General features: G+C 56.5%; 1 protein-coding gene across 1 annotated transcript in view; it reads left to right on the forward strand.

Annotated features, from left to right (window-relative positions):
- Nucleotides 1–13,822, forward strand: part of EFNB1 (ephrin B1) — a 51,125-nt gene extending 37,303 nt beyond the window's left edge. Inside the window, exons 3-5 of the mRNA XM_074147872.1 lie at nucleotides 11,569–11,661; nucleotides 12,324–12,452; nucleotides 13,434–13,822. Of these exons, the coding sequence (XP_074003973.1) occupies nucleotides 11,569–11,661; nucleotides 12,324–12,452; nucleotides 13,434–13,822 (611 nt within the window). The remainder of the gene's footprint in view (nucleotides 1–11,568; nucleotides 11,662–12,323; nucleotides 12,453–13,433) is intronic.
- The last annotated feature ends 1,587 nt before the right edge of the window (nucleotides 13,823–15,409 follow it).

Here is a 15,409-nt window from a genome sequence, read left to right on the forward strand (position 1 = left end):
CCTTTCTGTGTTTGATGGGGTGTGGAAGAACAAAAGACCCTCAAGCAAAGCCTTGCTCACCCTTTTGATGCTCTTCAGGCAGCTGTTTGCAGATGTGATGGGCAACACCTTGGCCAACCAGCTCTGTGATGGTTTTGCAGGTGGGGTCTCTTGCCCATCCCTCTGCCAAGTCCCACCTCTCCTGGGAGCCTGTTATAAGGCGAGGAGACCTCATGTGATGAAAGCACTAAAGCAAAAGTGAGGCCCCGGTAGATGTTTGCCCCATAAATCTGTGCTGGTTATTGTTAGTCTTTAAGCCCTTCAATCCATTTTTGATGTAATAATGTTTGTAATCCAATCTAACACTTTTTGGCAGCAGGATTCAGCGAGACCAGATATATTATCCCGAGTGTTTCTTTAAACCCCTTGTCTTGCATTTCTGTTTTTAGATGCAATTAGACTTAACCTGGCAAGAATTATTTGTTGTAAACCATCGCTGCCTCTGCGACGTGGGCTTCGTTCCTGGGCCTTTCTACGTCAGCATTTTTCTATAGCTTGCAGTTGAGCGTGGAGAAGGGGGTCACCTATATATTGCCAACTGCCAGAAGCCACCTTCCTTCTTTTTTTTTTTTGGGACGCGTTGCCATACTTGCTTTTCTGGCTGTACTCTTCCAGCTTCCGAAATAGCTGCCGTTGGTTTGGGAAGCCTGTAGCCCATGCCAGCGTGTGTGAGAGTGTCTGCGGAGCCGCTTGAAGCTCTTTTTTGCAGCCCTCGGTATATAATAACTTCCTCCCTGGTTCTTTCTGCCCCGGTTGCCTGTCTCTGATGGGTGCTGTGCTGGGTGGGGGGGGGGCCAGGCGCAGCCCCCCCGGGCGGTTTGTCACCCCGCCAGCTCTTTGCTGGCTTTCTTTGCTGATTGCATTTGAATGTGGCCACTTTCATGTGCTCCTCATCTTCCGTCCCACAACTTGTTTGGTGAAGATGAGTTGAAAGCAAAAGTGCCGTTTGATGCCGTGATGAGAGCTATGAACTTCTGCTGATAAAAACCTAATTAACCGGCTTCCTCATTCTTCACCCAAATGGGCCGGCGCTGTCCTCGTCCCACCAGCTTGCGACATACCTGCGGCGACGCGGAAAGCCTGGGTGAAGCAAAGCCGTCCTGGTGTCACAACCGTCTGGTTTTGGGGACTGGCTTTCCCTCCTCCGTCCCCGTCCCGCTGGGAGCTGGTGGCAGAGGGTGGATGAGACCCGCTCCCCACGGGAGATGCTGCGTGGGAGCCGGCGGGCTTATGCCGGAGACAAACGGGTCTCTAACGGTGTCCCACTCCCAACTTCAAAGCCTGGGCGCTGGACATGTCAAACCCAAATAATGGCCCTTAGACAACACGCGGTTCCTTGTCTTGGAGGCTTGTCTGAAGACCGTGACCACAGTAAATGCGATTTTGTTGAGCCCTGTCCCTTAAGCCTCTGCCTCTTTTCTCTTCTCCTCCTCCCTCCTGACCTTTTCGGCTCAGCGCTGTCCCCGGACAGCCCCTGGCAGCTGATCTCATAGCTCAGCCTTTCACGGCCCTAATAGGGATGAAAAGCCCTATCAGAAAGGGCCAGTGTCCTGCACCCAGCCAGGAGGTAAATACCCAGCGCTTTGATCTGCTCCTGGGACGGGGTGAGGCGGGAAGGGGGGGGCCCCTGCCTGCAACAAAGACCCCGGCTGGGGGTGCCGGTACCCGCTTAACTCTCTGGCTGCTGGGCAGCCTGGCCCCTGCCTGCACCCGGCAGGCAGCTGCCTGCAGCTCTGGCACGGCCAAGGACTTTCCTCGCCACTGGGAGCTGGGCACCAGGCTGTCTGCCCAGGGAGCCGGGCTCCTGCATCCGAGGATGCTCTTCCCCAGGAGAAATGATTTCCAGGAACATCTCTTTAACGCTGACACGACCCATTAGTAGAAAATAAACCACGTTTAACTCCTCAGCGCTCCTGAAAACCGAGGTGACGTGCAGAGGTGATGTGTAGCCCAGGCCATGGCAGCAAGGAGGTGACATCCAGCTCGCACCCGTGCATCGCCTGCCCGATCCTGCTCTGCACCCCTTCAGCCTGCTGGAACAATGTCACTCTGCCTGCACCCCCAAAAAGAGGTGTCCCCTTTGCAGCTCTGGTAGAGGACCAACACTAAAGCAATCACAGAATCACATGGGATTGGAAGGGACCTCTGGAGATCATCTAGTCCAACCCCCCTGCCAAAGCAGGTCCACCTAGAGCAGGTTGCACGGGAACATATCCAGGTGGGTTTTGAATGTCTTCAGAGAAGAAGACTCCAATGAGAGTCCTTTTAGTTTTGTGGTGCACATCGTGTCTGTGCCTCTGCCTCCATCCTCTTCCTCCCTGTCCAGCCCCTGCTCCCCCCAGCAGCGGGACACAGGGACCCCACGGAATCTCCTGAAGCTGCACGTGCATGGACCCTGATGGACCCTGCTCTTCAGTGATGGTCACCTCTGAGGGTTTTCTCCATAACTCTAGAAGAGACTAAAACTTGGCTCCTTTTGGACTGAACTTCCAGTAAGAGACTTGAAAGGCAGAAGAAGCCTTCAGCTTGTTGAAGACTTGAAAAAAATCGTGGGTGCTGGGGTTGGCACTGGTTGTCAGACCAAGAGCACGCTGGGGGCTCCAGGAAGTGATGCCAGGCTTGGACCGTGAGACATGCAGAGTGCAAGCAGGTTTGGCATTAATGAATCGCTGCCCAGGTTGCATGCGGCACCTTTAAAAGCTTGCCTTTTTCGGGAAGAATTGGTTTTTCTTGCCATTTGAAGTTTCTTTGCCCTAGGAATGATGGTTTTGCTGCTGCTGCTGCTGCTGCGTAATGACGGTGCTCTTTGATCCCGCCTGGCAGCATGGAGCGGGTGTTAACACAGCTAATTGAGAGCCGGCTGGCGGGGAGCAGCGGAGGTGGGGGGGCTGCTGCTTGCCCCTCTGCAATGGGGGGTCAGCCCTAAATTGGGGGGCAAAGAGGAGCATCTCCATCCTTCACTCAGTGAGAGGGCAAGTCCTCCTCTGGATACTCAGGGGCGTGTTTAGCCTATATCAGAAATCTCCACGTTCTATAACTTGGGGTGTTGCTGGAGACCGTTAGGTCCATGTTTATTTAGATTAGATATTAGGAAGAAATTCTTTGCTGTGAGGGTGGTGAGACCCTGGAACAGGTTGCCCAGAGAAGCTGTGGCTGCCCCATCCCTGGAGGGGTTCAAGGCCAGGCTGGATGGGGCTTTGAGCAACCTGGTCTGGTGGGAGGTGTCCCTGCCCATGGCAGGGGGTTTGGAACTGGATGGTCTTTGAGGTCCTTTCCAACCCCAACCATTCTATGATTCTATGTGCAGGCATGAGGGCTGAGACCATCTCTGGGGTCCTGCTGGGTCCTGAGGGTGGCGTATGGAAGCAGGGCTGACTCCTCTCCCGGCTGTGGGGTTATTTGCAGCTCTGGTTCAGGAGTTACACCGATGTAAACTTCCCCGCTGCCAGCAGATTCCCGATGCTCGTGCAAAGTTTACCTTTAATTACATTGGGGTTTCCTCCTGGCTGCCCCACAGTGCACCCCAAGTCCTTCCTTGCTGCCCTGCACCTCCTTGGCTCCCCACGCTCTCCCAGGCAGAAGATTTCCACGTGAATCAACCTCTCCGGTCCCTGATAACTTTGATTTTTTTTTTTTTTTCTGAGCCACCTCCAGCCCAGCAGGATGGAGCTGATGTTGACACTGGCCTCGCCGGCGGGGGACTGTCACTGTCCCCCTGCGAGTCTCCCCCTGTCCTCTTCCCAACAGATTTCTCAGTCGGAGTCGCAGATGTTTTGCTACCTAACTGAAGAGATTTACACCCTGTTAAAACGCAATAAGTGCTTTCCTCCTCTCCTGCTCCCAGCGGGGCCCACAAATGACTCTGGCAGAGCATCAGGTGGAGAATTACATGGCACTTTTTCCCTGACCTATAACCAGCTGCTTGGGGCTACCGCAGAGACTGTGCAAATAACCTTTCTCTTCCACCAACGCTCTCTTCTTTTTGGAAGGGGGTGGGTAGACCTGGAGACAAAGGCTTTATTTAGTGCCCTGTCCCCCCCCCCCCCGTTCTGTGCAGGGAGCGAGGCTGCGTGTCCTCCCCAGTACCGGATGGGACGTGGGGACCTTGCAAATATTTTCTACCTGGTCATTTCAGCAGCTTTGGTGCCAAAGGGCTTGCAAGTGGTGGTCTTGCGACCAAGAAGTGCTTTCCAGCCTTGATGAGGTTACCTGTGATGTAGCTGTGGCTCTTAATTATGATGCTAATTAGGATTGGGTATAATTTTTCCATCAGACGCTGTTTTTAATGGGAAATTAGGTTTTCACTGAAGTGTTAACTTGTGTTAAAGTGTCGTGGTCCATGCAATACTTCAGTGTTTCCCTGTTGTTCTCCATTTGCCCCAGGAAAGTGCCCTCCCCAGTCCCAAACCAGCGCTTAGATCTGGAAGTGGTGCCGTGGGACACGACGATGTGCGTGGGTGTGTGGTTTCCTCCTTTCTTACCCCCTTAACCTGGCTGGACCTGCCCTTTGTGAATGTAGCTGCTGTTCTTTATAAGGAACGGGTCTAATTTAACATTTTTATTTATCTTTGTGGGCGGCTGACCCTAGCCAGGAGGAGGTGAACTCCATCCCAGCCAGTCCCAGTGCTGTCGTTTCATTCTTATTTCCAGAAGCGTATTTGAACCTGGTGATTTTCACATTGTGGTGTGTGTGCTGGAGCAAGAAGGGCAGTTGGGGATGTCTGGATTCCCCAGGGCATGGAGCGAACTGTTTGTCCTCTGCAGTCACCCCGGCTGTCCCCTGCTTGCTGTGTGCGAGGGGAGGATGGAGGTAAAACCCCAGGTTCCTCCACTGTGATTTGGCCCTGGCTGGTGGGAGCGGACCAGAGCAGAACACCAGGCTCTCCTTTCGGCAGCAAAAATTTGTGCAGCAACACAGAATTACTACTGTAGACAATTCAGCCCGAATCAGCTCTGTTAGGTCATTTCCTCATGCCTTGCTTGGAGAACCACCAGGGCTTGGCCATACCTGCTTGGAGACCCACCAGGGCTTGGCCATACCATGGCTATGCTGGAGGAGCAGCGTGGCCATGAACCTCGGCATGCCATCGCCCAGGACACGGTGGTGTGGGTCCCACCACTGCTTCTCCATCAGCCTGTGTGATCAGCCCTTGGTTCGCTGGGTGTAACCTGCTGGGACCCCTGTTTGTCCCCTCCAGTGGTGTTTCCCTGACCCCAAAAGTTGCTGTGCTGTGGGCAGAGGGAACCTGGAACCGATTGCTGGGACATGAGGAGGGTTCATCATTCAGTGCTTCAAAACCCCAGCTCCAGCAGTGCTGGAATAGGGTGTTTTCTAGAAAACCGCATGTTTTTTTCTGAGCTGTTTGTGTTTGTGGGACCCTGAGACTGTAAAACCCCAAGGAGCAAAGAGGAGGATGGAGATAACGAACGGGGATATGTTGCTTGTGAAACTCAGGTTTGGGTCTCGGGGCGCTTTGGAAGCTGGCAGGGAAGAGCAGGAAGGTTGTGGTAGATGTCCCCAGCTCTGAGAATCTCTGCGTGTTTCCCACCCCATGGCGGCATGGAGCGGCCTGAGCAGAGCCTTTTCCTGCCAGAAAGGGATTTTTTGGGGTAGCAGGGAGTATATAATGGTGGCATCTGCCCGGCGGCCAGGCTGAGTACCCCTGCCCACGGTGGTCATCATCTGCTGCTCACCAGGGCCGGTGGGGAGAAGGGATGGGGGGCTGCATGGGTTGTCTGCAGGCTGACCCGTGGTCAGTTTTGCGTGTCCAGTATGAGAGTGGGAGACTTAGAAATCCCAGTTGGCACCATGTCATCAGTCCTGGATGGCTGCAGGGACCCGCCAGTGCCCTCTGACAGCGTGGCACGGCTGAGAGGTGGCCTGGGGAAGGGGACAGGGGTGGGCTGGGGAGGGGACAGGGGTGAGCGGTGCTGGGGGGGGTCGGAGAGCAGGCTGCTGGGCTCTTCTCTTTCCCTGGCAGACTGGGAGGCTGGAGCAGGAGGGGGTGTGAAACCCAAGCCTTGCACCTCCTGCAGCCGTTTAGGGACGGGATGGGGCTGGGCTGGCTTGCACACACATTTCTGGGGCTTTAGGGCCCCTTCCCGCTGCAGCTGCCTCTGGGCTGGAAGGCGGCTGCCGGCCTCGCTGGCAACGTGACAGCGTGGGGGGCTCGGACCCCCCCCCCCCCCCCCCCCCCCCCGGCCCCACACAGCCCCTTGCCCTTGCTCTGGCAGCCGACCCAGCGAATGTGCTGGAGCTGATGGAAAGAGCTTGGGGGGGGGATGTGTTGAGGGGAGGGGGCGGCGGGCTCGCATCCCTTCAGTGGGGCCTGGCAAGGAAATAATAATAATAATAATAATAATAATAATAATAATATTAATAATAAGGGTGATACCGTGAGCGTGGGCTGCAAACCGTGGGGCTGCGTGCCCCTGCTGCCTCCCTGCTCAGCCGGGGAGGAGGAGAAGGGGCTGCAACCAAGCCATGCTCTCTGGGCAGCCCCAGGGGCTTTGTGTGCAGTGGAGCAGGCTGGTTCCTCTGCTCGGTGACCTGGAAGTGGCTCTGCAGGTCCCCCCGGGCACCAGCTCTGGTCGGGATGGGGGGAGGAAGGTGCCTATGATGGGGCTGGGCACCGGTGCAGCTGATGGAACACCCATATTGGTGCAACACCTCTACCAATGCAGATGCTGCGAGGGCTGGAGCCCCTCTGCTGTGAGGACGGGCTGAGAGAGTTGGGGGTGTTCAGCCTGGAGAAGAGAAGGCTCCAGGGAGCCCCTCCATTATAGCCCCTTCCATTTCCTAAAGGGGCTATAAGAGAGATGGGGAAGGACTCTTTATGAGAGAGTTGGAGCCATAGGATGAGGAAGAATGGTTTTAAACTGAAAGAGGGGAGATTGAGATGAGATATTAGGAAGAAATTCTTTGCTGTGAGGGTGGTGAGACCCTGGCCCAGATTGCCCAGAGAAGCTGTGGCTGCCCCATCCCTGGAGGGGTTCAAGGCCAGGTTGGATGGGGCTTTGAGCAACCTGGTCTGGTGGGAGGTGTCCCTGCCCAGGGCAGGGGGTTGGAACTCATTGATCTTTAAGGTCCATCCCAACCCCAACCATTCTATGATTCTGTGCAACACCCGCACCTCGATACTGAGGGTGCTTAAACCAGCTGGAAAGGCTCGGAGGAGAGGGAAGTTGGCACAAGCTAGATTTTTATTTTAAATAGAGCCTAGTTGCAGATTTGTGCAAGGGTCTTCTGGGGGGGCCACACCGGAGATGTGTGAGGCACATCTTCGGGGCCTCCCGTAGGGTCTTCAGCCAGGCCAAGAGGGGCTTTCAGCCTGGTGGGGTTGATCTGAGCCTGTTCTACACCAGCTGCCCCTCAGCAGGGTCGGTCAGTGCGTTCCCACCACCCTGTCTGCTCTGGTGGGATGGGGGTTATGCTCGGGGGGGGGGGGTGTACCCCGAAGCCCTGGCAGCCAGCGGCGGTGGTGCCGGTGGGATGCTGCCGCCTCCGCCTAAAGCTATGTGATGGAAACGTGAATCTTGGGACGGATCTGGGAGCGAGGGGGGGGATCATGGGCCGGGCTTGGTCTGGAGCAGGGCTGTGGTGCACAGATGGAAGAGTAATTAAGAATAATAAAAGGAAAGAGACTTGGATTCGCTACAGTCTCAGCACATTAATTGTGCTTTGGGGCCCAAATCATAACGGAGTCCTGCCAGAGGGAATCCAGAAGAGAAACCAAACGTCTCGCTCTGTCCAAAGCTGACCATTTAAGAGACCCTTGCCTTCATCTGCTGCCAGGTATTACTTCCAGAGCCTCCCATCTGCCAAAACCCAAGTTCTCGTTTGAAATATTTTTAGGGGAGGAAGAAAAGCTGCGGTGACACTCTGAGTGCTGGCGGTGGGGAGGCAGAGTGTGATGCGCCGGGGCCAGCACATGGCACCGCTTGCTGCTGGAGGTGGAAACGTGGGGGCTTGGGGGGCTCTCCTCCCCGCAGAGCCGTCTGTCCCAGCTGGCTGGCGTGCGTCACCGGGCTGGGACTTAGTGTTTTGCTGGTCTTGTGCCCAAGGACCGGGGTGAGTTGTGCCAGCACGCGGAGGTCCTGCCTGTGCTTCCGTGCAGGCTGAGCATCTCTTCTAAATTGACAAGCAATTACATGGTTAATGGTATCAATGTTAAATCCTCATCACTCAGCAGCCTAAGGCTTAATGCTTCATTAAGGCGAAGGCATCTAATAGCTCTATGGGCTGGGAGCTGCCTTTTCTTTAAGCTTGAGTAGAAGTCATCTGTCCAGAGGCTGCTTTTGCTCTCCTGGTCCTACAGCCAAACTGTAAGTCCCTCCAGAATGGAAGGGGGACAGGAGAATGCTCCCGTTCGCTCAGTGCTGCTGGGACCAGCCGGATCAAGCCTTGCTGATGTGACATGGCCAATGTGGCGTGTGAAAAGCACGGCCGATGTTTGAGACCTGCCATTTCCTATTCCCCATGGAATCCCCAGCTCCCTGCCTGTCTTCCTTCGGCGTTTTGTAGCCCTGCCTCCTGCTCTCATCCTTCGCCCACCTCTCCTGGCCTCGGGGCTGCCTCTCGCCTCTCCCTGCAGCCCGCTGTCGTGCCTATGGATTTAACCTTTATCTCCCCTGCTTTACCGTGCATTTGTTGATGGTGACTCATCCACCGCTTGAGGATCGGTGATGCCTCCACCGCCCTTCCGTGAGCTTTGGGCTTCGGTCTCATTGATCATCATGTGCCTCCCGGATCTCGTGTCTCTGCTGGAGCGGTGCCGGCCTCGGGCCTGATCCTGTGACCTTCTGCTGGTAAATCTTCCACTGAGAAAACAAGAAACAGCGTGAGGATCAGCTCTCCCATCTCTGAGCTTTGGGGCGAAGCACAACGGAGAAGCCTGCAGTGCTTTCACTGCAGCCCCCCAACCCGTGGGTCATTGGGGACCCCCCGGCCGGAGCCCCCCACCCACCTCTGGACCTGCTGCTCAGCAACACATCAGTCGTTCTACCTGTTTATATTAAACTCATGCGAAGTTATACTCTTTTAGCCATTTGGATGGGATTTTGACTTTGGGAAGCCTGACCGGCTGCGTGGAGCATCTTGCTTTGCTTTGCTTTGGCCCCTTTTGGATCTATACAGAGCGTGGCAGCGTTGCGTCCCTTGTTTCAAGAGCCTGTACCAGAGACCATCACCATGGTTTTTGCAAGTGTTTTACCCTTTTAGCTGCCCTTTTTATGTTCCCTCAAGTAGCTGCTTCATTTATTTTTTTTTTCATGCGGTTCCCTTTCAAAGGTGCTTTTTCCCCTCATCATTATTATGATCAGAACAAGAAGAGGCTTCTTGAACAGAGTCCTGCGTGCGGCGCGGGAGGAAGGATGCTCGGCTGCGTACCCTCGCCCGTCCCTGTGGCTCCAGCTGCCGTTCCTCTGCCCTCTTTGGATGTTTAATATCTTTGTCACATCTAAATGCAACGTCTCCGTAGTTATTTTGGAGGAAATTATGTCCCCCGTTACCGCTGCGTGCTCTACCTTTGCAGGATCTCCTAGTTCCCCACACTCAAGCCATACTTACTCTGTAGATTGTTTTGATATAATTATGTTATAACCTTATAAATAAGACCTTATGAGGTCTTGCAGGGGCTGGTTTTTACACACTGCTCTCTTTTTCCCTGCCCCGCTCTGCTGGAGTGTGAATGGGTGAAGCCTATTTGAGATGGAGCAACTCACGGCATGGTGCTCCTGGAACTGCTTCAGGGCCATGAGCTGGGACGTTACCGGCTTATTTCATCCCAAAACCGGTGCCTCTGGCCTGGGAGAACTGGGCTGCTGTGCCTTCTGTTGTTTTTATGGGGAGTTTTTACGCAGGCCCCTGACTCCGGTTCGCGTTGGGAAGAGCTTACAGAGGCTGCAGGGGGGGTGTTTCTCCATTTTCCCAGGCGCTTGCAGTGGGATTTGTGCTGACGGTGCTCCTGACAAGACGCCTGCCAGCGAATCCCAGATGCCTGGATGTACGGCTCTGTCCGGGGAGGTGCTGGCAGGCAGAACCCCGCCGCGGGAGAGGTGATAACTCAGCAAATGGCCCAATGACTTTTCTGATTAATAAAACACTTGCTGGCGTTTCACACGAGAGCCTTGATTGCACAGAGGTGTTTGGATGGAGCTGATGGACTTTGAGCTCCTATCCCGGAGTGATCCAGGCTCGCTTTCCGGCGTAGCTCAACATCGAGTCCTCATCGAGGCACCCGAGGGTCCTGCAAAGGGAGTGCAGGAGAAAAATTAAGACCTTGCTCCATAATCAGCCTCTTCCCATCACCTCCTCCCAGACGCCCAGCGGGATCTGATGGATTTGTCCCCACTGGCCATCAGTCACCTCCTCTCTCCCAAACCTGAGTTTTTGCGGGATGGGGGAAGGAATTGGGCTGCACAGGCAACCTGAAACCCCGGGGCTGAGTTTTGGCATTCAGGCTCGGGGTAGGTGTTGGCTGCGCCGTGCTGGCCGAATCCTGCTTTTCCTCACTGCTTTGTCTCGGTAAAATTATCCCAGTTGCTTCATGATTCTCATTGCATCGCCTTTCCTCAGCCCCGCTCCTGCCATGCTTCTCCCAGGTTTTTGGTGCTTCCCTGGGTGAATAAATCCCCGTGCCTGGATTTGGTGGAGCACCGGGATGATTTGTGTTTGCCGTGATGGGTGGAGGTACCGGCTTGATCACCGGGGAGAGCAGGCTGCGTGCCAGAGCCCCCCCTGCACCCGGTGCATCACCCGTCCGCTCGGCACAGCATCGCCCTTTTGAGGGCCCTTTTTGGGGTAAGAAGCCAGACTTTTCGAGTATGTTTAGCAGAATCTGCCATTTAGGTGCTTAACCCTGTAATCCTCTGGTTTGGCTTTTTCGTCTCTCGTGTCCCCCCCTGCCCCGGGCTGGCCCCGCCATGGCAGAGGGCTGTCGGGTGCGTGGGTGGGGACCCTGTCCTGCGCGGTGGCAGCGGGAGACGTGTGGCTCCCTGTGCTCCCGCAGGATTGAAAGGCTTAAAAAACTGTGCCGGCTAAAGCAAAAAGTTAATGTGAATTTAACTGACTTCTGCCCTGCAATTAAAGCCACTCAACCCCATTGGGGCTCTGAGTTTACATTCTTTACTGAGGCGCACTGTGTAATTATATATGTATAATTTAAACTGTGCATATGCATGTGTTCCTATTATACACCAAGGAGCAAAGGAAATTATCCAGGAATTAAAGGGGGAGGAGGGTGCGGGCGCGGAGAATGGCTCGCTTGTGTGGATGTGGCAGCGAGGGGAAGCTGGAGGGATCACATCCTCACCGCTGCAAACATCTTTGGAAGGTGCAGAAAACGAGAACTCTGTGTATTAAACACTTGTGGTGGGCTCCGGACTGGGACATGAAGGAATGGCCGTGGCAGGGGGTCAGGAGCTCCTGCCGGGTCTCTCAATGGTGCCTGGGGACAGAGGAGACCTGCCCAGCGGGAGACCTTCCAGCTCCCAGGAACTCTGGTTAACCCTCCCTCTCTTTTCTTACAGCCACTTCCAACGGGACGCTGGATGGCCTGGAGAACCGGGAAGGAGGAGTCTGCCAGACGCGCTCCATGAAGATTGTCATGAAAGTGGGGCAGGGTGAGTCCTTCTGGGGTCTCCCGTTGCTGAAACGCTTTTGCCCAGCAAAGCACTGGCCCCTGTCCTGCTGTGGTGGTGGGTTTTTTGGATCCTGGGGAAACTGAGGCCTCTTGGTAGCGGTGGCTGCTGCGCCGTGGTGGCAGCGTGACACCAAGGGTATCACTGATGGCATTGCTGTGGCAGAGTGTGCTCTTCTCCCAGAGGGAGTCCCCCAACACCTCCCATCCCGAGCTGCTGGGTGCCTTCCAGCCCCAACGATGCCCCGGACTCGGATGCACAGCTCCTGGTGGCTGCTTTTCATTATTGTGTTTTCACTTTGGGGCCAATATTTATAATAAACAGAAGAAGCAGCGCTGCAGCCTTGGCAAGCTCCCTTCCCGTTCCTGCTGCTGCCCGTGTGAAAAACTCGCCCCAACCCACGCACAGGAGCTCAGAAAACATAAAAGCAGGAGGGGATTAGGGTGGGGAAGCTGCTTCCCACAAGCCCTGAAGCAGCTCAGCCTTGTTCTCTTGCTCTCGGCAGCTCCCATCGCTCCCACTTCTCCCCTGCACCCTGTGGGAGGTGGCCAGCTGGGATCTGGGGGGGGGGGGGGGGGTGAACGAGCTATTTCCATTCAGGTTGAATCGAGGTTTCTCATCTGTCCCTTCCTTTTCCTCCCCAGATCCGAACGCGGTGATCCCAGAGCAGCTGACAACGAGTCGGCCCAGCAAGGAGTCTGACAACACCGTGAAAATTGTCACGCAGAGCCCACGCAGCAAGGTCCCCGCGGTGGAGGAGCCTGGCAAACCAGGTGGGTTTTACTGGGGACACCCCAGCAGGGGGACGGGATCGGAGGGGCCGGAGGTTGGCCACCTGCTGCTCCCAGCTGGGCTTGTCGCATGGATCCTGGGGATACTGGGTGCTCCTGAGCAGAGATACAGATGGGTTTCCCGTAAAATGCCCGTTTCTGCCATCCTTGCTGCTCACAGCATCTCCTCGCCCCAGTTCTGTGCTTTCTGGCCAGGGACTGCTCGGGGCCCAGCCAGGCTGTGGTGCGGAGCAGCTCAGGTTTGTTTTCCCAGCTCCGGTATGTCCTGGCAGGAGCTTTGCAGGGAAATGCTGTTTAAGCACTCTCTTCCTCCTCCTCCTCCTTGCTGCCCATCTGTTCCTTGCAGTACGTCTGAGAGGGCTTGGAGGAGGTGAGGTCCTTGGGTTTTTGAGCTGAGCCAGTGTGAAAGCCCTTTGAAGGTGGTTTCCTGAGTTCCTGACCCTGCTGAGAGAAAAGTGAAATCAGATGAAGTGGGGAAGAGTTGCTCTTTTCTTCTCGCCTGGTACGGCCAGCCAAGCGCTCTCCCCTCGGGGGGCTGGGGCTGCCCCGGCCCGGGGGTCAGGAGGAGGCAGGGGGTCAGTAATCAGATATCACAGAGCTCCGGGGCTCACAGCCCACTTTCAGCAGAGCATCCAGGTCTGTTGCGGAGAGAAAGCCTCCTGGGGTCCCGCCTGGTTGTCACCCGGACACGAGCGGCGCTCTGCTCCATCGGCTGGGGGATGGAAAAGGGGGAGCAGTGATGTGGGGTGGGGGAGAAGGCACATGGCACTTCATCTGTGGATGCCCAGGGCTCCTGCCTGCCCTGCCCAGAGCCTGCTGTGACCGAGGGAGGGTTTGCCCACCCACAGGGTGCGATCCATGCGTGGAAGGAGCATGGAACCAGCCGTGTGGAGACCCTCGCAGAGGTGGGGCACAGTCTGTCCCCACTGTGGGCTCTGACACCCCTGTCCCCTTGCCTTGCAGGCTCTGTCAACCAGGACGGCCAGGAGACCCAAGGTCCCAGCGACGGCTTCTTGAGCTCCAAGGTGGCTGTCTTCGCAGCCATCGGTGCCGGCTGTGTCATCTTCATCCTCATCATCATCTTCCTCGTGGTCCTCCTGATCAAGATCCGCAAGCGGCACCGGAAGCACACGCAGCAGCGAGCCGCAGCCTTGTCCCTCAGCACTTTGGCCAGCCCGAAATGCAGCGGGAACGCGGGCTCTGAGCCCAGCGACATCATCATCCCCTTACGGACTACAGAGAACAACTACTGCCCCCACTACGAGAAGGTGAGCGGGGACTACGGGCACCCCGTCTACATTGTCCAGGAGATGCCCCCCCAGAGCCCAGCCAACATTTACTACAAGGTGTGAGGAGCAGCCTGGGCAAGCCGCCGATGCAGGAGCACGGGAGCGCCGAGCGCAAGGATGCGGGGGGGGGGCAGCCCGCTCCCCACCCCGGGTCTCCCCACGGGCGGTCTGGCGCCGGGAGGGAGGAAGAGAAACGAACCCCCACGGCACGGCGCAGGGAGCGCCAGGGTCCGGCGCCGGAGAGCGGATGGCTCGCTCGCCCGCTGGTTCTCCCCTTTGTATTTAGTTTTGTAGTTCTCAGCTTTTTGTAATCCCGAGACTCGAGGGTGAGCCTTCAGCATCCTCCTCTTCTTCTCCAGACTGCGGCCGGCCAGGGCAGGGGGGGCGGGCGCTGTGCCTTTCCGTGCTTGTTCGGACACCGCTGGCAAACCCGGAGACTCCACCTCCCCTTTTTTCGTTTTTGGGATTTCCCTGCGTCACCCCTACGTCCTTGCGTCAAGTGCCCGTGCGCCTGGCGCCACGTCGGCCACCGCTTGGGTCCCGGAGCCTGGACCAACGCCGGGGCCGCGGCCAGGAGCCTCGGTGCGAGGAGGAGCAAGCAGCCGCGGGGGGGGGAGGAGGAGGATGCTTTTGCCTAGGTGCCAAGATGCAGACAACTGTGCAGGGAGGAAGCTGGCAAACCCGATTTACTACTACTACTATTATTATTATTATAATTATTTTAAATTTTTTTGTTTTGTTTTGTTTTGTAACATTTTTATTTTTGTGAATTCCGGGCGGGACTCTGGCCCCCGCCGCCTTCGGGCACACGCCGTCGCCTCCTTCCAGCACTCCGTCCCGCCGGCCGCGGGGCAGACCCCCCTGCTCCCCGCCGCTGCCCTTTTAAACTTTTGTGTTCGTAGCTGTTGACTCTTTGTTTTAGTCTCTTTATAAAAAGAAAGAAAGAAAAAAAAAAAAAAAAAATTATATCTATACCATGTCTCAAGCATTCAGTGCGTGAGAGTCCGGGTGCTCCTCCTGCCCCGCGCGGAGCAGCAGCCTCGGCCCGGCAGCTCTCCCCGACCCCCCCCCGGCCCCGAGGGGGTCCCGCTGCGGAGAAAAGCCTTTTCTGGAGGTTTCCGTGAGGCTGGGGCTGAGCCTGCTGGAAGAGAAGCCTTCGGGGGGTGGTGGGGGGGGGTGGTGGGAGGGCAGGGGGTAGCGACAGACCCCTCCTGCCCTGGGTCCCGTTCCTCAGCTGGTGATGCTGCGGGTGGCTGTCCTTGGAAGGGAAAACTGGAAAACAAACATTCCCGACCCGCAGCCCATCCCGGGGGGGAGCTGGGGGCTGGAAGCCCCCCCTGGAGGAATCCATCGGGCTTGCCTTGGTTGGGAGCCGAGCCAAAGGCTTCTCCCCCTCCGGCCAGTTTACCAGGGTGACCTGGTGCCCCTGTGTGGACCCTGCCTTGGGGACCGTCCCCACCCTCCGTGCTCCTGGCGCAGGAGTGTCACCTGCTGCCACCTCCCGGGGCTCGCTTTGCCCTTGCCTTGCCCATCTCCTGCCCAAAACTGGAAGGGCTTGAGCCTTGGGCTCTTCTGGTGGCATCGTTCCCAGCTTCCTCCTCCCGGGAGGACCTACCAGCGCCGTCGCTGATGCCGGCGAGCACGGTGGGG

Source organism: Numenius arquata, chromosome 5, assembly GCF_964106895.1.
Source record: "Numenius arquata chromosome 5, bNumArq3.hap1.1, whole genome shotgun sequence".
NCBI classification, from domain to species: Eukaryota; Metazoa; Chordata; class Aves; order Charadriiformes; family Scolopacidae; genus Numenius; species Numenius arquata.